We start from the raw sequence: 24,524 nt of genomic DNA, 5'->3' as shown, positions 1-24,524 counted from the left end.
TTGCCGGCCTGAAATCAAAGATGTATACCAATGATACCAAATGAAATATTCCATATTTAATATATCAATTTAAACTGCATATGTGTTATAAGAAAACGTAAAGCTTGACAGGCATAGCAACTGTAACTACGGGGGCTAAGCAATGTTTGTGATTGGGAGTGTTCGAAGGTGTAGCGGTACCTGTGAATGGATCTGTAGTGGGGACAAGGTGTGTGAGAAACAGCAAAAGAGACAACAGAGACAAATTAGCTCCTAAACATATCAACACACTTCACTTGTAAATTATTTGACTCGCACTTCACATCTAATGCTGTCAGTCATGAGCTTGTGCTCTAAGCTTGTTTCAAAAACATTACACAAACACAATACACAAACCAACAGACAACATATATTTAGCAGGCACAACATCAGAAATAATAAGAACGAGATCAGGGCCAGAATGTGGAAAAAGGAAAAACATCCCTAATGCCTAGCTGCAAGGTTGTGTAGGTATGTTACGCACCCTGACCAACTTGAGAGAAAAAAGAGAAAGAGAAAAATGTCTAAAATCTAATTTGTGTTAATTGATAGGGAGGAAAATTATAGGATGTTAAACAGAAAAAACATCTGAAAACACTGACACTACTGTATGAATACACCATCGATCTGGACTGGATGTTTTATATTTATCACTTTTACATTAGATACAAAATGTGTAGTCATGAAAAATGATTTCACTCACCATAATAGTTGTCCTTATCCGCCTCTGCACATGAAATATGAAAACAAAAGATAACTTTTAATAAATATTCTCTCTGATAAATATTAATATACCAGTGTGTATACAATACATACAATATAAGATGTTGTCCTGTTTAATCAAGGTGGTGAGAAATGTTGCTTTTTGTGACGCCAATACAGTTTTTTCAGATTTATTTTTATGTGCAGATACTTAATTCTTAACTGTTTTAAAGATACTGTTTACCTGCACACAATCACCCCTCTGATCCCCTTAGAAAATCAGTTCCATGTCTATCTCACATGTCATTTCTATATTCTCTATAATTTAATATCAATTATAATAACAGCTCCTCCTTCAAATCTTGTGACTACCAAAAACCGCTGATACAAAACCGCCAGTATGGCATTGCTTTTGTAAAAGGAAAAACATAAGCTGTCATATTCTAGCTGGTGCTTTAAAACCCAGAGGGGAAATGTTCTTGAGCACAAAGGTCAAAAGCATTTATCTGAACATTTACTAAACAGAAATCTCTAACAATATCTTTTATAATTTTTGTATTATAATTTCTTATAATAATATATTTCTTATAATAATTATAAGTTCTGCAAACAAAGAAAAATACTAATACAGATTGCAAGTCACATTAATATATGAGCTAAATTGTGTAGTTCATTGCTCAGTGTTTACACATCACCACATTTGAGAAGCTGCAACATGGGAATATTGCTTGAAAATACATTATTTATTTTAGTTATATAGATTATATTTTGTATATAATTTTATATATACATTTATTTAATATAATAATAATTATTAACTGATGATAAAAACAGTTGATGAGAAATGTTTTGTCTATGTCTTATCATCGAGCAACTGTTTCAGCTCTGTACTTAATGAAAGTAAAAGCTTGATTTTGCTTGGTGCTGCTCCTCACCCTCCCAGGGCTTGGTCATGAAGTGCGCCTCCACCTCCTTCGTGTCTGTGCCGTATTTGTTTGTAGCCACCAGCTTGTAGCGGCCGTTGTTGAGGTGTGTGGGGCTGTCGAGCTGCAGGCAGCCGTGGAACTCTCTCTCTGTGACGTCATGGATCATCGTCACGATGAATTTGCCCTCCATCACAAGTGTATCATCCTGATACCACAGCAGCTCTGGCTTTGGGTTTCCTGGGAACAACATGAAGACAATACTTGACACGGTGATTTTCAGTGCTTTCAGATATTTGAATCATAAGTCTATCTTTGCTCATCAATTCAATTCAAATTCAATTCAAAACCTTTATTTATCCAGGTGAAATCCCATTGAGATCAATGATCTCTTTTTCAAGGGAGACCTGCAGCAGTAGGTTCCACATGAAGACATACAAACATAAACAACAGAACAACAAAAGGACATCATACAGAAACATTTACAGGGCTCATGTAGTCGTTGCTCTGATACATTTAACGGGAACATACAAAATTAAGGCCAAGTATTTTAGACCTAAAGACAGAAAATAAACAGCTAAGTCCCACTAATGCTGTGTTTCCAGTGCATAGTACTCTACTCTAATTTCATTTCCATTTGAATAGTAAGTACTGCCTTATAGTAGCCAAGGCGGGGTGAACAGCTGTTCCCCGTTGCAACACCAATTTAAACTGGCGTGTAAATGGAAGACTTGCTGAATTATTTCATTTGCAACTATGCAGAGTTACGTCTGCCATCTCAGTTTTAGGGTAAGGTGTCCATTGTGCTTTGCCAGGTGACTGCAAAACATTCTATTGACAGCTATTTGCTTTTTTCAAAAAGTACCAGGTGCTATACCTAGTGGAAAACCAAAGAAAGTCAAGTGGAGTCCTAGCATGCAGTGGAAACTCGGCACATACACAATTTGTGTATGTGTTTACCTGACATGCTGAAGGGGATGCACCAGTGATGGTCGGGGATTGCATCAGTCAGCTTCGTGATTTTGGGAGGAACTGAGTGTAGGAGAGAGAAGAGAGAGCAAGTGTGAGATTCAGACAATAAAGAAAGGAAGATAAGAGCGTACAGTAGCTCTCAGACAAAGCTACAGCATGCAGAAACACAGTTGTCTTCTCCAGCTTTTAATTCTCTGCTTTAAAGAGTGGGCTGACACATACAGTACTTTGACACAATAATCTAAATTAAATCAGGGCTGTTTTCCAGAGGGAAAACGTACAAAGTATATCCAACATCAGCGCGGACTCTTTCTCTCCAACGATGTTCTCAGCCGTGCAGCTGATCTTGCTGTTGTGATCCAGTGACGACAGGTTGGAAAGTCGCAGCACTGAAATCTGTCCCGATGTCTCGATCTGAGGGAGTAAAAACATCCATATATCAGCACGATGAGTCAGCTTTTTTTGTATGTACATAGTGAAAAATGTTTAAGATTTGTGGCTAAGAGTTGAAAGCATTAGATTCAGGTGATCATACCCATCCATGGCGTTTTTAATCAAATCAAAAAGTAACACCTCACAATATCATATAAATAACTCAGTTTTCGGTTATTTTAATAATGGATTCAATTATCTAAGGGATCAACGATTAGTTAAAACATTCTGGACTGCAAATTCAGTTTATTTTCTTCGATTTTCTCCTGTCAACACTCTAGAAAAGGCCAAAGATGTTGGCATATGACAAACAAAAAAGCCCCAAATCCTCACTTTTGAGAAACTGAAGCTACAAAATATCTTACATGAGCACTTGAAAATTGACAGCTACAATTAATAAATCAAAATATATTTGTTTCTGTCAATCAATAAATCAATTAACTGTTGTATCTCTAAAAGCAATAAACATAGGGCATGCCATGTCATATGAAACATGTCTGTAAAGTAAAGTAAATCTGCTCGTGTGTATTTCTGTGTGTATTTCCGTGTGTGACCTGACCTCATAGTTGGAGACCAACGCCATGTTCCATATGAGCTCGGGCGAGGGCACCCCCGAGGTCGTGCAGGACAGGTCCACATGCTTCCCCTCCATTAGTGTCACCTTGGATGGGTTCAACGTTGCCATGGGAACCTCTACATACAACCAGGGGGGGGGGGGGGGGGAGAGGAAAAGAGGAAGGAAGCAAACTTAGGATTCATGGCCAACTCTTGTCTTTTCATTTGAAACACAAGGCACGTAACAACCTCGACAATATGAGTGGAAGAGCAGGCAAACACACAACCACTACCACAGAGTGAAAAGAAGAAAACACAAAGAAAAGACCACAAATTCACCCTCTCTCTCTCCTCTCTCTCTCTCTCTCTCTCTTCTCTCCTCTCTCTCTCTCTCATCTCTCTCTCTCTCTCTCTCTCATTTCTCATCTCTCTACAGCTCCATCTCCATCCTCTCTCTCAGTCCTCGGCCGTCTCTCTCATCTCTCATGCTCTGCTCTTCTCTCATCTCTTTCTCCTCTATCATCCGGTCTCTCGTCTCTCTCATCGTCTCCGAATCTCTCTCTCTCGTCTCTCTTTCGTTAAGCACACATTCCCCCCAATCAAACAGCCAGACAAAGACACAGAGTTCAAACATGGTGATGGTTACACTGATTACTACTGCATGTCTTCAGCAGCCCAAGAACTGAATTGATTGGACACAGTCTGAAGCCTCAGTCAAAGCTAAGACATTGGTGACTGTGTGTGTGTGTGTGTGTGGTGTGTGTGTGTGTGTGTGTGTGTGTGTGTGTGTGTGTGTGTGTGTGTGTGTGTGTGGTGTTGTGTGTGTGTGTGTGTGTGTGTGTGGGTGTGTGTGGTGTGTGGTGTGTGTGTGTGTGTGTGTGTGTGGTGTGACCCAATCAGACCTCATCAGAGTTTTTTGCCACCCTCATCTCCTGTCCAGTAACATCTCTGATGAAAGAAAAAGATTTCGAAGAGAGGGAGAAAAGATGAGGAGACATGAACCTAAAGAAGGTAAGAGAAGAAGATCAGACCAAAGAGAAGAGAAAGAAGATGAAGAGAGCAAATCGAAAAGACAAGAAGGAAGAATGAGAACAAAGAGAGGGTGAAGAGAGGATAACAGGAAAGGAGAAAAGAGAAGAGAAAGAAGATGAGAAGAGAGCAAATCGAAAAGACAAGAAGGAAGAATGAGAACAAAGAGAGGGTGAAGAGAGGATAACAGGAAAGGAGAAAAGAGAAGAGAAAGAAGATGAGAAGAGAGGAAAGAGACAAAGAAAGGACAAGATGAGAACCAAATGGAGGCAAGAAAAAAAGAGGGGATGCCAGTCGAGCACCAAGAAAACTGGAAAACAGATGAAAAACAAGCAAAGGGAAGAAGAGGAGGAGGCGAGAGAAGAAGAAAGAAAACACCAGGAAATAAGAGTAGCTTAGACAGGAAGAAAGAGAAGAACAAAAAGAAGAGAGGAAAAGAGATGGGTGTCGACAGCTGGACAGATTCCTTATCAAACCCCCCCCCCCCCCCCCCCTTCGTCCACCTCGTCTGTCCGTCGGCAGAATGCTTATCACCAGTGCAACCCACTTATCACTAAGGCAACCTACTCAGTCACCATGAGACGCACACAAAAACAGTCATTTCAGCCATATCACAACCACATATCTTAACAGGCTCTCCGTAAATCAGCTTTCTACTCACACTATACACCCTCTGCAGTGTCTCACTCACACACACACACACACACACACACACACACACACACACACACACACACACGCACACACACACACACACACACACACACACACAGCTGGATTTCAGAATGAAACTTCCGGAAACAGACTCTATTGTGAGTGCAGTTGTCATGACCTGTCAGTACATAGAACATTATTCCATTTACTATTGTGTACGAGCGCAGCTTTGGTAGTCAAACCACCCATGACATCCGGAGTGATTGTAATCCTTTAGCGGCTCAGATGTGTGCAGAATCAACAAGTAGGATTGAAGAGGAATTTACTGTGATTAGTATGGTAGACCAGCCTGTGTCAGTGACAACACGTGAATCATTACGAGGAATGATTGAACTATTGTTTGGACCTGTTGAGGTTCTGCAGCTGGTTGTAAACATATGGGAAACACGGGGAGTCAAGTATCTGCAGAGCGGGAGCCAACTTAATGCACAACATCCAGGACACTGGCTGACTGACGCCACCAAATGGAATAGCTCTGTTGTCATTGAGGTAGATTTTTGACATTTAAGCTCAGTAGTTGGTTTGATTTCAAAGCAGTTAAAACCTGTTACGCCCCAAAGCCCCCCTCGGCGGGGGCTTTTTTTTCACGACACTGTGTCTCAGGACATCTTAATATTTAAGAACCTATTAATGTGTTATACCAGATTAACGGGAAGAATCTCAGCTAACTGACGATACAAACCATTTTTACCAAAACAAAACACAAGTCTCATAAGAAGCATCTAAATGACCCCTGAGCAAAAAATGCTAACGCACTTTGGCACAGAACTCAAGATAAAAGATACCCTTATTACTTATCGTAGCTGCACATACAAGATATCCGATTAAAGCTGAGGTTCCACAGATTATTTAGGTATATTACCATCACTGAGTGATCCGAACTCGCGACAGGGGAAGCAAACACAGACATCACAACACGTAACTTTACGGAGCTTTAACGGGAGATCGTCTCACCGTAGCTGTCAATCTGATCAAAAGACTTGTTCATTGGCATTAAAACGAGAAAAAACCGCAGCTGAATCGGTTAATCCATAGGTTGATAATGTTTCTGTGGATTTGAAAAAATTATTTATAATCCATAATTCCATTTTTATGTAAAAACCGGCTTCCGGTTTTGGCTATGTGTCAGTCTCACAAACACACATTACCAAATAAGGAGTATGTGGGAGTTCCCCTCGATTCCATTGGCTCTGACGGTTAGAAAGAGATGTCAATCAGCAAAATCGAGCAAGGGGGGCCAGAGATATGGAAAATCCACCCAAATGACCCCAGAAGTGTTTTTTTTATGCTAAATCTCTCTAAAAAGGTCAAATTTAACTTGTTTTGCATCAATCTTGATACAGGGTACTTATTATATGTTATAGTCTTTTAGTCTACCATCTCATCATTCAAGGGTGGTTTTCACTATAAGTATTATCTTTTTTTTGGACGGACACATAATTTACATTTTTTTACTGTGTTCAATCTGAATTTACTTTAAAATAAAAACATCTATATTGATTCTGAGACTTCTACATCCAACTCACGGGTGTAACCTTGCTTTGAGAAAAAAGATTATTAATTTAACCCTTTTAGAAGGGAAGATATGGTCATTTGTTCTGGGAATGTCATTTTCGAGCCTGAGACCTGAAAAACAGGCTCGGGGCTTAACAAGTTGTAATAAACAATATATGAATATTATATTGATATTTTGAAATTAGATTTTGTCTTACATTTTTTATATCACAATGTCAAGTGGGATCTTTTTGTGGTTTCAAAAGATGCATCACAGTAAAGCAATCTAATTTTCAGAAATAACCAGACTGTTCCAGCTTTTCTATTATTTGCTTATACCCTCTTAGTCATTAGATCCACATTACTGATAATTATTTATAAGAAATCAAATTTTGTGAAAACACAAAAATCCAGGCTGTAGAATATCATCACAATATCGATATTGAGCTATTTGGTCAAAAATATTGTTATAGATGATTTTTCTTCATATTGCCCGTCTCAATTAACGCCAGACTACTATTTCCAGAATAAACTTTTGTGTTTAACAAAATAATAACTGATCATCAGTGTTGGGGGTAACGCACGACAAAGTAACGTTTCACTTTAATCAGATTACATTTGTCTGTAACGCGCTACTGTTGATAATAACAGTACTTACATTAGGCTACTTCGCACAAAATGATCTCGTTACTTGCGTTACTTTAAAGGTGGGGTATGTCATTTTGGAGAAACCAGCTCGAGTGCGCTAGAATTTGAAAATACACAACTGGAAAAAATCTGCTACTTCCTTCAGACTTCCTTACAGAGCCCCTCCTCCAACACACACGAACGCACACATGACCAATGAGGGCACGAGATAAGTTTGTGCACAGATGGAAGGCTGACAGGCAGGTAGGCCATCCAGTTATTTTAGCCGGGCCGGCTAAAATGATTGGTCGTGCTTTTTACAGCGCCACGGCTCTTCCACATATTTATTTTTTATTTTTTATTGTCAAAGCATTTAATATATTCATTGCTATCGGGATGTTAAGAGCATTCCATGGAATATAACAAAAAGTGTTTCTGAAATAAATTACATACCACACCTTTAAGGTCTTCAACTATCTGCATAACGGGAGGACAGAAAAATTAATCAAACGTCAAAGAAAGAATATCCTATAAATTGTACCTTTGGGTAATTTTTTCACTATTATAACCTTGTGGGACTTTGGTGCACAAGCAGTTAACTTGCACTTTCCTTCAAATTGTATTTCTTTGTATTACCAGATGTCATTTCAAGGACCTTCTTTTTCTATAAACAATGATATTCAAAGGCAGATAATTGTGCAAGATTGTAACAAAGAAACCTCATTGCTAACACCCCAGTCCTTGACACTCCTTGACTCCTTGAATTCAGATTACCTTTATTCAGGGGGCATTTGCTACAGTATGAAAGAGCTGTGAATTACAGGCCCAGCATTGGAGATATGCCCCGGTGATGTGGAGCTGAATAGCTGCTCACAGCTCATATTTAAAAGCAAAACATCCGATCCGGATTGAAACCTCTGCACAATACACCCAGGCATACTTCAGCGTCATTGTTAGAGGTGTCATTGTTGTCAGCTCTTGTTATGGGCCGCAATGGGCACATCAACATCTGTGTTTAGAGAAGTGTTCATCTTTATTATGTAAGGCTCTAGCCTCTACACCACAGAGGTGTGGTGATTTCTGATGAAAGGCAGGAGCAGAAGAGAGACATTTTTCACAAAATTAACATCAGGGAGAGAAGAAAATGTGCCAAAAAGTGACACAACACAAAACGCCTCCCTGAGTTTGTCTCTGTATATTTCTGTTGTTTCAGCACAGTGAACTGTCGGTGCATTATGAGAGGGTTTCAGTGAGGAAGAGGGAGGAGAACAGATGACAATACTAGCTGAGCAGCTTTTAAACCCAGAATCTGTTGTAGATTATTCACTTTCTTTCAAATTGACTGTCTGACATCATTTTGGGGTTTTAATTTTCCTGAATCTGCCATCCATTCTGTTAAGTTAAGGCTAAAACCATGGTTAAAGTAGTGAAAACATCATCAATGTATAATAGGAAGGTGAAACGTTGGTTTCCTGCATAAGGAGCAGACGCACCCATCCATCACCTCGACCTCCACACCCCTACTCTCCACTTCTCTGCACTAAGGACACTTCCTGCATTTGCATTGGATGTAGTCAATCTTGAGGGGCATAACCATCTAACCTGGACAGAACACGCCATGATATTGATGGGGTTCAGCTTTGATTCATTCTTGTCGTAAGAAGGACTACTTATAAATTCAAAAATGAAAACTGTACACCATCATTGCAACAGATTTTTCCTCCCCATTTCAAATTATTAGCAATTACCTTGTTTTCATTCCCATAAAGATGATTTACTGAATTGTTTTGCCCAGCTGTGCTCTTCTGTTTTTAAAGCTGTTTTCCATGTTCAACCCTCTTGAATCCTTACAGTATGTTGACAAAACCTCTCTGCTTAATGATGTCAGCGTATGCTAAAAATGGCTGCAGGGAGGCAACACCTGACCTTACTATACGTCAAGTCCATCACCTTTTGAAATACCTCTTTAAACATCAAGAATACCATCTTAACTTTCTGTCAATCTACATGTGCTGATTTTATTTGTGCTTTCTCAGATCTGTGTGGATTTTAAATGTAGTTTTTCAACTTTTGTGCCTTGTTTAGTTCAAGTGAGTATTCTCCCTATAGAAAATTCACACATGTCAATAGCATCGACTGCTCACAGACACGGAAGCCATCTGGCCTTTTTACTTATTATGTACCATTCCGGTGCCTACGTGTGCTTGTGTTAGAGAAGGAGATATAGATATTAGATGACAGGAAATAAGACTTGAACAATAATTTAAAAAATGACAAAACAAATGAGAAAGGGAAATGAAACCTGAGAGCCAGTCATTCCAGACAGACAAATGGACAGACGGAGAGATAGAGGCAGACAGAGATAGATATAGAGAGCGACAGATGAGGACAGATGAGGACAGATGAGGACAGATGAGGACAGATGAGGACAGATGAGGACAGATGAGGACAGAGGGCAGCAGCGCTGTGATGTGACCAGCAGAGGTCCAGCAACCCATCTGCTGTCACTTCCAGGGCACAGTGTGGGGAAAATGCACCTTTTCTTAGGACAGCTGGTTTAAATTACAACATTTAAATCAAATAGGATATGTAGATATGTTCCTTTAACAAGCATGATCCACAATTACTAATTAAGAAAGGGTTGCTAAAGAACATTTCCATAATGAACAAGCATGGGGTTGCAGTAACATCAGCGCATTATTGTTCTAAGTTAGGGTTCTTACAGGTCAGCAGTGGGGACAGTCTGTGTTTGCCAGCCTTTTGGAGTGGAGCTCCGGCAGAAAACAGTCCACAGAGAGAAACCGAGCGAGAGACATATGCGGGTGGCCTGAGAGATCAGTGTCAGCCCGAGGGCATCGTTGGGCACTTCCTCTGCTTTGTGCCTTCCTCATATGTCACTCAGAAATGTTCAGACAGACTGTCATACATGCGAGCAGACCGAGAGATGGAAAATGAGTAATACAGAGAGGGGAGACATAGCCTGAGAGAGGGGGAGGCAAAAGATAGCTTGAAAAACGACATAGAGAGCAAAAGGCCAGCAGTTCGGACTTTGTGTGCATCAGTGACAGCCCTGGGGCATTATTTGGCACCCCCGCTCCACCATGTCCTCCTCCTCCTCATATGTCACACTGCCAGGGGGTCCCCTGCCCACCTCTCCAGGGGCCCCGCTGTAACTGTGCTAATGCCAAAAATAACCTCCGCTAATGGAAGGGAGGCAGAGGGGACGGATCAATAGGAGTTATCAATGACATTGTTAGCTTCCTGAATGCTAACTTATTGTTTACGTCCCAAATGCCCTAAGCTATTTTTGACCGGATGGAAAAAATACTTTCAGATTCATGTTCGGGATTATTAGAGAGAACATTTGATTACATCTCAATTGAGACCCATAGAGCTTTTCTGACTGCAATTATTGTTTTTTTTATAAATTCAAATCAGACATGAAGACTTCTTTATGTCTTCGCTTTACACACACAAACTGGATCCGACTGGACTTTTTGCTTTCAAGGCTGGACTATCTGCCTTTCATTTGTGCGCTAGGGTAAAACACAAAGCTTTTAATATTACTTTATGTCACTTATAGCCTGATTTATGCTTATCAAAACCTACTAATCCTGGCTAAATGTGTACAAGCAGACAGGTCAAGCTGTATCTGGCCTTGTTGATGAAAAGAAGGAAGTCCAAAATAGAGAGCTTCTTAAAAAAACTAAGGAGAAAGCATCGATTAACTGCTGACATTTATACATTCAAGCTTGATCAACACTCCCGTAAGCAGGGACATAAAAGCTTTGTGGTCAGTGGATGTCTGTCTAGTGAGAGCAAGCATGCTGGTTAGCTTGACATTCCACTTGTATTGTAAATAACTGTATGAACTTGTACTAATAATATAATTTTGTGGTTGTAGAGACTATTGGTTTTTGGAATACTTAAAACCATTTCTTAAACAAAGATGCAACACTCTCATTACGTTTCGCAATTATATCAAAATGGAAAACGTCTTTCATTGCTCATAAAAATGTGATTATTGCTGTTGCTATCAAGTGTTGCTGCTCTCAAGAATGAATCCCTTTACAGACGACCGAAACATGATTCAGAGAAATTGGAAATGAAATCTGCTGAATGACGGTGGGTCAGCGGTGCCACAGGACACTGTGCAGATGGTCTTTATATAACACTTCATTTTATTGTGATACATGCAGTACATTTTCTCCACTCAGCATCTTTGAAAATCACTGATGTCATCTATGTATTTGTTCACACAAACACTCCCTCTCCGTCCTTCTTCCATAATGTCCTACACACGGTGACCTTTCCACACCTACGAGCAAATGTCTCGGATGACTGTAACTGGTCTATAAGATTAACACACAGCACACTCAAACACCACTCTGTAGGTCACACATTTCACTCTCCTCCATCTGGCAGCTAATCTATGCATCATGAGAAAACTCCCTACAGCACAGAGATAACGTCAGCCTGTTTAGTGTGGGTGCCCTTTAAATGACACCCTGCACAAACCAAACTACATTGTTGTAGTCAGGTCTCTGCATGCATGCATTTGGTCATTTGTTTGCCTGTTCATCTGTAAGACATTGAAGCTTTTTGCACCGTGCAGTGTCTGGAGAAATTACAATGTACAGGCTAAGCCGAGCACTGGGTAAGTGAAATACAGTGTGTCCTCACTTTAGCTTTATGACATTTAGTACAGTTATTCTCATAGGTTTTATCAAAGAAACATCTCCTTCTCAATGTGTTCATCCTCTGTACACTTGTGAGAATCAACAAAATACTTAGCACACTTGTCTTGCTATTACTATTAAGCTTTTTAGAGCACATGTCCTCCACTTAAACACATACAAGTTTATGCATACACATACACTAACATAAAAACAGATGTACCAGACATATGCGAAACATATGAGAACACAGAATCAAAACAAAGATTAGGAAAAATCTTTGCAGAGGAAACCATTAGAATGACTGTTTTCCTCCAGGTGCTTCAACACTTTGCACCCTGCCACAGCTTGCGAATGTCTTTTCCAGCCAGTTACCCTCTGTGTGTGTGTGTGTGTGTGTGTGTGTGTGTGTGTGTGTGTGTGTGTGTGTGTTGTGTGTGTGTGTGTGTGTGTGTGTGTGTGTGTGTGTGTGTGTGTGTGTGTGTGTGTGTGTGTGTGTGTGTGTGTGTGTGTGTGTGTGTGTGTGTGTGTGTGTGTGTATTTGTGTCTCCTCACCACAGTTGGGTAGTGTCAGTCTGGACAGCAGCTTGCGTACTCCTCCATCCTCGATGCAGCGCAGCTCCTGATTGTCTGCTTCCTCTCCCAACCACAGTTTCATCCACATGTTCTCACAGGAGCAGTGCAGAGGGTTCCCTGCGAGGATCCTGCACACACACACACACATACGCACACACACACACACACACACACACACAGTCAAGAACAGCTGAGAACCGTGAGTATTAAAGCATGTGAGTAAATGAACATTTTAAAGACAAAGAAATAGCTGAATTGTACGAGTGCCATAAAGAAACAGTTTAACATGTTGGGAAATATGTTTGAAACTACCTCCAGCAGCACGTTAGCTTAGCTTATCATAAAGACTGGAAGCAGCAGAAATACAAGTTGAGATGTGGTAATGTCCTGGACTATTTCTTGACTGGGAATAGTAACTTCCTGGAAATTGAACTTTACAGACATGACAGTTTTTAACAACTCATGTATTGAGCTAAAACTTCAATTTTAACTTGGCAAACGGAAATGCTCTACTGCTAAATGCTCTAGCAAATGGGCTACAACTGCCTTTTGTCGTGCAACACTGTGTTGCATAATGACAATAAATGATTATTTCTCAGAATCACTCGATGCAAAGTGAAAACTACTGCTTTATTTGTAATAACAGTTAATGAGAGACTGAATCACTGTATGTCTGGGGAAAGGGATGTACAACATGGGGTCAAAGCCGATCTCACATTAACATTCCTTGGTTGGTTCATTTCTGCTGGGCAACTTCATCTCTGTCCTCACCCTGTCTCCTAAATCTAAATCTAGATTAAAAGATGTTCTTTCTTTAGGTTATCCCAGAATAGCAGACAGAGGTAACTTCACATCATTACTCTATAGTTGACATCACATAAGCAGTAGGAACGTGTTTATAGACTGACTGATGATAACTAGGCGGTATAGCAGAGAAGGAAAGACAGACAGATGGAGATGGACAGACTGATCGAGAGGCTGGGCTGAACTCACATATAGGACATGTTGAGGTGTCTGAATATCCTCCAGGAAAGTGACGACAGGTTGTTATCTTTCAGATTCCTGGAAATTAAGTCAAACAACATGTAAGATTGCTGTTTAAAGCCATACCAAAACATTGTTTTACAGAAACTAATATTTATACGCATTAATAAGCCTAAATAATTTGTAATCAATTACGGTAAATCAAGGTTTATTTTAATTGTAACTTTAATTATGTTTGTTTATTGTCCTATTAAACTTGAACTTCATCATTCGTCTCTTTTTTTCTGGTGAATGTTTTCTTGATAATGTTGAAACTAAGTAGTCTTATATTATATACCATACATTTCCTGTCAATATTATCAATAAATAATACCAAATAAAGTAAATCAAATAAAAACATGTATTCATTTGAAAAGAAAACAGTTTGTTTTACTTTACATATACAGTCTATGTTGTTTTATCCCCAACTGAGTCAAACATCTTACTCAGTAATGGTGAAGAGTAAATGGAAATCAAGGAATAGTTTACATTGTTTTTACTTACAGGTACTGTATCTTGATGTTGTTTTGAAAGGCCAGCTTCGATACATACGTAAGCCTGCTGTTGGTCACCGTTCTGCAACAAAAAAAAAAAAAAACAGCTTTACAATTGTCAACAACTGCAAAATGAGTTACATCAAAACGTGAATTCAGGTTCTTAATCAGCTCCACAAGTCTTAAAATGTATTTTTGGTCACAGTTTCTAATAGGTCATCTCAGAGGTAGATAAATCTTTGTTCAGACGTGAATATAACTTTCAAGATAAACAAAGTATGCCCCCCCCCCAAAGGGACCGGTAAACCGTCCTCTTTCTAACGTTACCATTAGGAAAAATCTAGGTTTGGACCAATGGTCAACAGCCAACGGCCATCTTTCCTTGTTCTGAGCATCATGAATATCACACTGCTGTGTGTTTTCCAAAATGCTAAATAAACTAATCATATAAAATTAACATTTCACTAATCCAGGTTGTCCATACAACATTTCTGAATTTAAGATCTTTGTTGGAAACACAGCACGCTTGTAAATTTAAACGATGGTATAATGTATAAAACCTGCTTTAAGATTGAGATGCTGTACATTCTCAGCAGTGTTGAAACCAGATGCAAAGTGTGTGTGCTCCTCATCAGCTCAGGCTGTAAGACATCATTATGTGTTGTGAAATGTTGTTTCAGCAGATGTTCTGTGACGGATTCATCTCCTCAGACATGACTGAGCACAGATTTACATCTCATCAGTTACGAAACACGGCAATTAGTTACTGTAAAAACATCAAAACTGTGAAATATCTTATACGTATCAAGACAGAGTGTAATTGTTTGAGTATTTCTCAGACAACTGGGACTGTCTATGGCTGTGGATTATTATGTTTCAAGAAAGTGCTGCTTGGTGGACAATTATTATTTTTAATTAAGAAATAAAATGAAGCACAGATACAGACCCGAGTAACTACAAAACCCTGCAATAAAATCAGGGTTTAAAGCAACAGACATGTACGATACATTGCCTTAAGCAAACAATAAAGGTAAAGTAAATCAATATTTCATATAGTGGATCATACCAGCCAAATATGTTGTAATATTAGAAAATGTTCTTTATCGGCACAAAAAAGCTTATTAATTTGACACAACGATGTAGTTAACAGAACAGCCACAAGGAATATAACAACAAAAACCTGTGTATTATGATTATATTATTATGAAAAATGTGACCATTGACAAAAGGTCTGAATGTATCCTGAGTCAAAATGTGTGTCTTGTAATATAAGACATAGAAGACTCACAGGTTCCTGAGATTCTTGTAGTAGTGCAGGTCTTTGTCGTTGATGGAGGAGAAGCTGCCCTGGTTGGCGATTGTAACTGTCGGGGGATACAAGTTGTGTGTCAGAAGGCTCATTTGTAACAGAGGGAAGCAAACAGAAGCATTTCAACAAGACAAAGGGACGTAATAAGCCCACATGATTAAAGTTTTAAATTTAAAAAATAAAACTGCAGCTGATAAATGGCACAAGAAGGGGCTGGTAGTTGTTTTTTTTAAAACACAAAAACCGGCACAGCTCTCTTCCCTCTTTTCCTCAGCTGCACTGAAGCAGGGCTCTTGAACCAGATTAGGGGCCAACCGGAGATGATTGAGGGCGAATCCCCGGTGTGAATGAGTAAAACTGTTAACAGATCTGCAAAACAGTAAGTCTACTTTTCAAGAGCTTTGGGATCAGAAGTCTGAGAACATTTAGAGATAAACTCCAAATCACCTCCAGAGGGAACATACTGTAACAGAAACCTTCAGACTTACCGTGGTACGCATTGTCTGGCTTAATCAGAAGGTCATTAAATAATGTTTTTTCATGTGGCAACTGAGAGCAAAAAACATCTCTAAATTATAGTCATTGATTTCCAAGATCATTACATGGCTATACTTGTCAAGGGGCTTCAGTTCAAGATTTGTTTTGTGTTGCTAATTATTCCCAATACACAAGAGGGACCAAATGTGTGCACTTCCTTGCAAAAATCTTCAGGTAAAAAAAACTAATAATACTTAACTGCAGGGCATACAGGAGTTTGCAAGCAATTAGACTTTAATCAAATCGTTTATTTCTCTTTTCCTAATTTCAACGTTTCGATCTGCAAGACCTTCCTCGAGCAACCTGGCAAATTTGTTGTAGATCCAAACAGTGCCTATAGAAGAGAACAAGACTAAATATTTGGAGCCTTATGGTGCATATACCTTTTTTAGCCTGCAGCTATTCCAATACAACATGATTCACTGTGTCCTCTTTCAATTCCCTGAATTTATACCAGTATAATTGTTTTTGGTTCCAGAAGATTGATCAGTGAAGGTTTAAAAGATGACACCTTACTGTTAAAAATATTCTATAGGGGTTCTGGTGGCCTTTTGTGGTGTAAGACGCTGTACCAAACCACACAGTGTAATTGCTTTAAAGCCGGCGGGAGACTTTAGTTGAATACCACTGCTCCTCTCTCTCACCTCATTTCCTATCAGTGCTCTGCTGTCACCATTAGAGTCAAAATAAAGCCTGAAAAAAGGCAGTACAAATGTGTAGTAATACAATTGGATATGTGGCTTTCCACAATTAAAGAACCAGGTCTACAACGTCAGCATTATTCTGTTTTACACTCTGATCAATTAAACCACAACACACTGTTTCATAAAACTACATTCACTTATGTAATATTGGCTGACAATAATATCACACAACTGAAATTCAATTCTAACTGAATGTTTGTAGGGTTATAATCTAATTTGAAATCTTCAATAAATCACCTGCATCAACGTCTCCGATAGTATCTGTAAATAAGCAATAAGAAGAAAGTGCTCTGGATTACGCTGCTGCCACTGCCAAAGACAGTATCTCTGGTTTTAACACTGTTTGTTTTAGTGTGCAGGGGGGAGTTGAGTGTGCATTCACTACACCCACATGTGTCCGTTTGACTTTCATTTACTACTGCCTATCAGTATTAAGAGACAAAACCAAATACTTTTGTTTAAGGTTTAATGTTATTGTTTCATCTTCATTAAAGACTGCATTACTAATGAAACACTGTCTGTGCTGTTCTTCTTTGTTAGTATTTATAAAAGAGCCAACACCTCAAATAAACTCTTAAGATTTTCAATCTGTCATTCAATTATTCTGAAGCATGTTTTGTTAGCAGGTGAACTTAATAAGATTTGTTTGACTCAGCTTTTATACGAAACAGACATTGACACATTCATATAAACGGCTGTTTTGAGTATTAACACCCATACAGGAGTTCACACACAGCGACTTCTAAAGCTCATTATATGCTGTCATTATGTGTGAGCAGATGTCTTGAATTTCGGTGTTAACCAATTACCACAGGCAGGGGACATGATAACATAAATCCACGTTTTCTGGCAAGGTCGTTTTGGAGATCGACATGCATGGTCATCAGTGATTTGTCTGTTTACATTAGTGCTCAGTGGCTGCTTCTCAGCAGACTGCTGGCTCATTTAAACAGCTTCCAAGGCTTCTCCCAAGTTAATCTCTGACAAGTTATTATCAACAAGGCCGTTTATTGGTGCCAAGAAAGATAGGGCAGCAATTCAATATTTTAATCTCCTCTTTTAATTGCTCTGAGATAAAATGCTTCAACGTCAGAGTTTATTTTAGACCACGGTGACACTTCATGAAAAGGGAGTACAGTTTACATTTTTAAAAGCACACTGATCATTTATTTGTATTATCGTCACGAAAAAAAAGGGTCCAGTATTCAAGAGGAATGTTGACGGATTGTATGTGTTTTTTTCATAGAGATTTTTCTTCGCCTCTGTGGCCCATTAAAAAACACTCGTATAAGCCATCTTGGGAAGTGTCTCGCACTAATATGTGTCTCGCACTAATATTTGGAACAGTGGGTGGTGTGCGGGTCTCGGTCACACAGACACGCGTAAAGGCGCATGCACGCTCCTGCACACAGTAGGGGCTTTGTCTAATAGCCGGAATGAAGTCTTTCTGACTCAAGTCATTTCTTTATTAAATTGTCAGTTTCCATGCTGGTGTTGAAAGACTGATGGCCTCATGATGGCAATGTGTCTGTTATGCAATGTAGGTTACACATGATGCGAGTCTGACAGATACCCGTGCCGAATAAATGAAAAGGACCTACATTTGATCCAAATTGGTAAATCTGCGAATTATCTTTAAAATCATGCAAGAGATTAAGACTCAGAGCGAAGAATATACATTATCTGAACCGGTTGTGGCTCATTCCTTGCGAACAGTGCAGCATGTCAGCTCCAGACACAGCTGGCAGTTAAGGGGTAAAGGAGGACGGTTTATTTGGAAAGTGTTGGGAAATACCGCTACATTGAACAAATATAAAAATACCATTTATGAATTCGACATTCCTATTATGTAAATATGATGTTTCTGAGAGACACTCACATGTCGGTGATGTTCTCCATCTCCGCCTCGCTCTGTAGGACGGGGAAAGCATTGATCCCCCGCTCCGGGTCCACACAGGAGATCCTGGTGCTGCTGCAAGTACAATAAGACGGGCATGCCTCCGCGGACATCCACGGGTCTCCAGATCCCACTGACACCCCGATCACTACAACCCACCACCACCAGCAACGCCACGACCCAGACCCTCTCCCCGGCGAAGAGAGAGCCCCGCTCCCGGGTGTCCAGACGCTCATCTCGGGTACCAACTTCAGCTATTAGGCTCGCTGAACAGCCCCCACAGCCCGGCCCAGGCTGGCTGGGTTCAGCCAATCAAGGAAAGGAGAGAAAAAAAAAATCAAAATCCGATGCCTAGGTGGATGCAGGCAGTGCAGCTAGAAAAACCATCTGCAACGATGACTGAAGTGGATTAAAACCGGAGAGAGTGTCCTTCCTTCCTGCGCGTCTTCTCCAGAATCCCCGTCAATCAGCCAGTCAGTCAAAATCACACTGCCACACTGACGGGTGTGTGCCAAGGAGGATCTCTCTCTCCCTCCCTCTCTCTCTCTCTCTTTCTCTCTCCCCTCTGTCTCTGTCTCTCTCTCTCTCATCTCTCTCTCTCTCTCTCTCTCTCTCTCTCTCTCTCCTCTCTCTCTCTCTCTCTCTCTCTCTCTCTCTCCTCTCTCTCCTCTCTCTCTCTCTCTCTCTCTCTCTCAACCGGAGCCTCCTCGACACAATGTTCTCTGTGTTTGGATGAATCTCTTCTCAGAGATGGGTGGTGGTGGTTGGGTTGGTGGCAGGATAGGGGACAGACCAAATGTCAGGGTGAGGGAAACTGGTGCTCTGAACGCTGGATGCAGGGGAAGTAGAGCAGAGGAGGAGGACAGCGCATCAGAGCAGATCGTGTATAATGTGATATACCTCATTGACCCCCTTCAGGGAAATGCTCATTGCTCTGCCTGTTCTGGGGACAGGGTCAGGTGCCGAGCAAGAGGTGGTTCTCACTCAAGGGCACCTCAGCCAGAAAACATGCTGAATGTGTGTTTTTGTTGGTCACTCGTGAACCTTTGCACATCTGTTTTAATATGTGGGATCTCATGGGTTAAAGCTACTTTGTGCCAGGCATCACCGGCCTTCAGATGGAGGGTGAGCGTCCTTGTTTAACAGAGAAAGAGAGGAGGGAGAGGGGGGTAGTTGAAGGCGTTATTTAATTTATCTACTAGCTGGTTTCAGTTCATGTGCGTAAATGGGACTACAGGAGCAATCAATTTACAGCCGCTAATTGTCATAATCGGTCTCACCATCACTCTCATCGTTCCTATAATCATCATTATCATCTGGCTGTTATTTCACAAGTAGACCTGTACAGTTAATCAGTAAAAACGAAGCTGTCTGAAGGAGGTCCTACTTTGAGTTTAGGGTAGTCACACAAGTGCCTCATTTACATTCTTATCCTTGGTAAAAAATCCCTGACAAAAGAATCTGCTGTTTCCCTTTGAACAATGCATTTAAGCATTTCTATTGTCAGGCCTTGAGCTGATGGGTGCTTCCACTGTGGAAGTGGTTTAGAATGTATACAGTGCTCCATCAATCGTAAGCCCTGCAATCAACTTAATCAAGTGCTGCCAACGGCATGGTCAACAGTGTGTAGCCTACATGAGTGAATATGAGTCTCTCTGAGCAGGTGGCACCTTGTGTGGCTGCTATTGCCTCGCTCTATGAATGTGTGTTAATGGGTGAATACGCTTTGAGGGATCACAAAGACTGCAGGAGAGCTATATAAAATGCAATTCATGCTGTAAATGTATACAAGAGGTGGATGTAATGTCTAAACAAATCACATGAGACTGTATGAGACTTAGAGAGAAGGGGGGAGCAATAACCCATCATCAAGTCTTTAGCTGGTGTGTACTAGACCAAGCGTCACCTTAAATCATTAGAACATTTTTCATAATGATATGTGGCTCCCAGCCAAACCTGACCTGAATCAATAATCTGTCATCTCAGAGCGGAGGCTGTACGGCAGCATGCCTGTCACTCTGCCGCTGTGCTGCTCCTCCCGTTGGATTTATTTATAACACAACAGTATTTTTACGCTGCACAGCCTTTAAAGGACTGAGCTTCTTCTTTTCAGTCTTTCATCTTGCACGTGCGACACAGAAAATGAGAGCACATCTTTCTGTGAGCAGGAACAGCCCGAAACACCACAGCTCTGAGGTAGCTACTCTTCTCCTCTTCTCTCTTCTCTCCTCTTGAATCTATACTCCCTTCTCCTCTTCTATCTTCTCTCTCTTCTCCCGTCTTCCCTCTCATCTCCTCTGCTCTCCCGCTCTCCGATGTCCTGTCCCCAGCTCTAATATGACGTTTGTGCTGACGCACAGGCAGTGCTGCTGAATAGAGGAGTGTAATTATGGAGCCCTGCCTGTGTCTGAACCAATCTGGTGGATGTCTGCCTCAGAAACCGGGTTGTACGCATTCTGCACGGCACCGTGTGGGTGTACCAATTAAAAAATGGTTTCATCAAAAGAATATTCTAATTCCTCTCTGTTGCTTTTGATAATTTGACAGAGGTTGTAACCTGTGTTCAACTTCTTTGACACCGTAAACATGCAATCACCATCTCAATCAATGAGTTTTACTCAACACTGAGCATATTAGTATGCCACGCATATTAAGCTTCCTATTCAAATTGTAAAGCATATTTGATGTGTTAACTGAAAAAGACAAATCACCACTTTCCAATTGAACACTGCCTCCAACTGATAAGAATCAACCTTGTTAAAGGCGTCTCTGAAAAAGGGAACAACATTTTGGGGTTTTAATTTTTAACTAAATTAAAAGAAAAAGTTGTTCAAAGCAGCTCCAGCTCCAGGAATTGTTCATAGATGATACTAAATAAAACACATCACAAATATTATCTGAAATGTGAATTAGTGTAACTACAAAATGAAAGGTTAAGAAATCTTATGTTAATAACTACTTTTTCTGTACTAAACTACTTAATATCTAAATGGTGTTCACAATCATCTATTGTGTCATCACATAGGTTTGCAATTTACAGTTTTTCTCGATTGCTAACACACTAAAATTATACATGAAGCACAATTATTTTAACTGACACTCAAAGAGCAAAACATCGGCTCAAATCTCCAAAACTCTAAACACGTTTTCAGCTTTTCACACAATTTGCAAATCAACATGGCACTTTTTGCCAACCACTGCACACGTTTCTCCACATAAGACACAGGAATCTGACATAAAGTCACGTGTTAGCAGGTTTAAAACACTGATATTCAAAATACCTCACACATGGACCAATGATCAAGAAACACGTTCCACCTGACCAAACACCTGATAGCATCATTGTTGGCTCATCAATCAGGATGTTAGCACCATAAAAAGACCACAGGTGAGTACTTTCTTACAGCAACAATGGAAGCCAACATGGAAGCAAGAGCAAGAGGAAGAGGTGGGGTGAGAGTGAGAGGAGGAGGAAGAGGTGGGGTGAGAGTGAGAGGAGGAAGAATGAGAGGTAGAGGTAGAGCTGGAGTTAGAGGACGTGGACAAAGAAGAAAACTCTCATGATATATCAGCGCTTATATCTGTTGTGTGAAAAGTATTTACTTCATTACTGTAATTGAATTGTTGGCATGTTGCATACTATAACTGTACAAAAATCCTGCACAATATACTGTGATAAACTCACTTTTATACAACACAGACACTGACCGTGACCGACAAACTAAACACTTTGTTGTTTATCTGAAGGACTGAGAAACAAAGAGGAGGAAGGCCAAGGGTTTTCAATGAGGCGCAGGAAGCAGCAGTTACAAACTGGGTTTTGGCAAACAATGCATCACACTTCCGATCCGAAGCATAGTAACTATGTGCTGAGATGCAGGATGTTGCATAATGTTATCTTTGAATAAAATGTGATTTCTTTCAACAACTCATTTGTATTTCTTCATTTACTGTATTTCTGTAAACTCAAGCAATCTTTCTCTGCAGAAACCTCTATGTATAGAGCATAGCCCATAACAGATGGAAGTGCTTTAGATTATGCTCAGCAGTGTGTAGCTGGGGGTCAAACAATCTAGTATTATGAATGAAGTGTGTTATATTTAGTGCAAAAGTTTGCATTTGGTAAGTGTTTATGTAGTTTTGAGTGCAGTTCTTAATTTAGCAGGAGAAATTAGGTGTTTTGCACTTTGGGTGTGTGGTTTTCAGTGTTGGGACTAACGCGTTACTGTAACGCAACTACCTTTTGCGGTAACTAATAACGTTACTAGTTACCTCTTCCCATTCAGTAACGCCGTTATAGTTACTATGATTTAAATGGGTGCGTTACTGCGTTACATTATGTGATCCAACTGAACCGAATCTCCCTGAGGATGTAATTTACAGGCCATGGAAAAGTGAAAGTGACCAGAGAGGAGTGATGATTGGTTAACGCGGGGTAACATTTCAGGGTAAGCCAATCAAAGACAGAGTTGGGCGGGTCTTGCCTTATGGGGAAAATACACAGACACACAAACACTTGCTAACACACACACATACACGGCAACGCCCACCACCAGCACACACACACACACACACACACACACACACACACACTATGGCAGATGCAAGTATCAGCGAGAGCAGCAGCGCATTTACAACTTGGAGATATAACCACTATTTTCAATTTGTGGGGATAAAAGACGCAACAAATATCACGGTCAAATGTAAACTGTGTGCAGGACAGAAAGCATTGTCCACATCGAATGACAGCAATGCCAATCTCCTGAAGCACCTAACTAATGTACATGTGGGGAGTTGTCTTTTCTCTTACGGTGCAACAGAACAACACAAAAACTTGTATTTGTATTATTATTTTTAAAGTAAAGTAACTTGTTACTAGTTACTTTTATAATGTAGTAACTAATAAAGTAACTAGTAACTACTTTTTTGAGAGCAGTAACTAAAACTATTACTAGTTACTTTTTAAAAGTAACTTGCCCAACACTGGTGTCCTTGGGCAAGACACTTCACCTGAACTTGCTCCTGTGGGTATTGTCCACAGTGACCATTGCATGTATAAAAAATATGTGTAATGTGTATTTGTAAAGCGCTTTGAGCATCTGGAAAAGCGCTATAATAAATGTAAGGAATTATTATTACTGGTGGTTTTGTGAATTGTGTTTAGTGTTCTGAGAAACTGAGCAATTTAAGAAAATATGTGTGTTAGCAATCGAGAAAAACTGTAATAATAATAACAGTTATAATAATTACATTACATTGCATTTAGCTGACGCTTTTATCCAAAGCGACTTACAATAAGTACATTCGACCAGGAAGACACAACCTTGAATAATAATACGTTTAATTTGTGCTCCCATAATCCTATTTTGTCGCATCACAATCACTTTTTGCATCACATTCACCTTTGATTGTAGGCTTACCTTTGTTTCATGATAATAATCTGCTGTTACCTGTACTTTAACGTTTTCCTCTAGATTAGAACGTTGTGTCTTTATGTGTTATTCCTTCAGGTTCATACAAGGTAAAGGCAAAATAACTAATCTTTTTCAAGTCTAAGGATAGAGGGTGTCGTTTTTCTCATACTGATATTCTGAACAATCTGTGCTGTTGTATTTGCTGTAAAGTGTCTCTACTGTAGGCTATTGTTATTATATGTACAGCACTTTGGCTCGACCAAAAATCGTTTATAAATGTGCTATATAAATAAAACTTGATTTGATTTGAAGTCCAAACACATTGAATCCTTTCATGATTTATTCATGTGGGTCTCACACACATGGGCTCATATCCTGTTTTACCCTAAAGCTATGAGAAGCAGAGGGATAGGGACATCATGAGTGGG

General features: G+C 40.0%; 1 protein-coding gene across 3 annotated transcripts in view; it reads right to left on the bottom strand.

Moving 5' to 3' along the window:
• Positions 1 to 19,261, bottom strand: part of ntrk2a (neurotrophic tyrosine kinase, receptor, type 2a) — a 96,933-nt gene extending 77,672 nt beyond the window's left edge. For 2 of the 3 annotated variants that reach the window (XM_034234973.1, XM_034234975.1), the window contains exons 1-11: positions 18,665 to 19,259; positions 15,524 to 15,599; positions 14,246 to 14,317; positions 13,712 to 13,780; positions 12,698 to 12,846; positions 3,607 to 3,740; positions 2,897 to 3,029; positions 2,604 to 2,675; positions 1,656 to 1,883; positions 722 to 745; positions 181 to 192 (exon numbers count right to left, since the gene is read on the bottom strand). In XM_034234973.1, coding sequence (XP_034090864.1) covers positions 181 to 192; positions 722 to 745; positions 1,656 to 1,883; positions 2,604 to 2,675; positions 2,897 to 3,029; positions 3,607 to 3,740; positions 12,698 to 12,846; positions 13,712 to 13,780; positions 14,246 to 14,317; positions 15,524 to 15,599; positions 18,665 to 18,716 — 1,021 coding nt within the window. In that variant the 5' untranslated portion in view covers positions 18,717 to 19,259. Of the gene's footprint in view, positions 1 to 180; positions 193 to 721; positions 746 to 1,655; positions 1,884 to 2,603; positions 2,676 to 2,896; positions 3,030 to 3,606; positions 3,741 to 12,697; positions 12,847 to 13,711; positions 13,781 to 14,245; positions 14,318 to 15,523; positions 15,616 to 18,664 lie in introns of all 3 variants that reach the window. The other variant, XM_034234976.1, reaches the window with a different exon arrangement.
• Positions 19,262 to 24,524: the final 5,263 nt, after the last annotated feature.

Source organism: Gymnodraco acuticeps, unplaced genomic scaffold (assembly GCF_902827175.1).
Source record: "Gymnodraco acuticeps unplaced genomic scaffold, fGymAcu1.1, whole genome shotgun sequence".
Classification (NCBI taxonomy): domain Eukaryota; kingdom Metazoa; phylum Chordata; class Actinopteri; order Perciformes; family Bathydraconidae; genus Gymnodraco; species Gymnodraco acuticeps.
The sequence above is the reverse complement of the archived record's forward strand: the minus strand, read 5'-3'. Positions and strand labels throughout refer to the sequence as shown.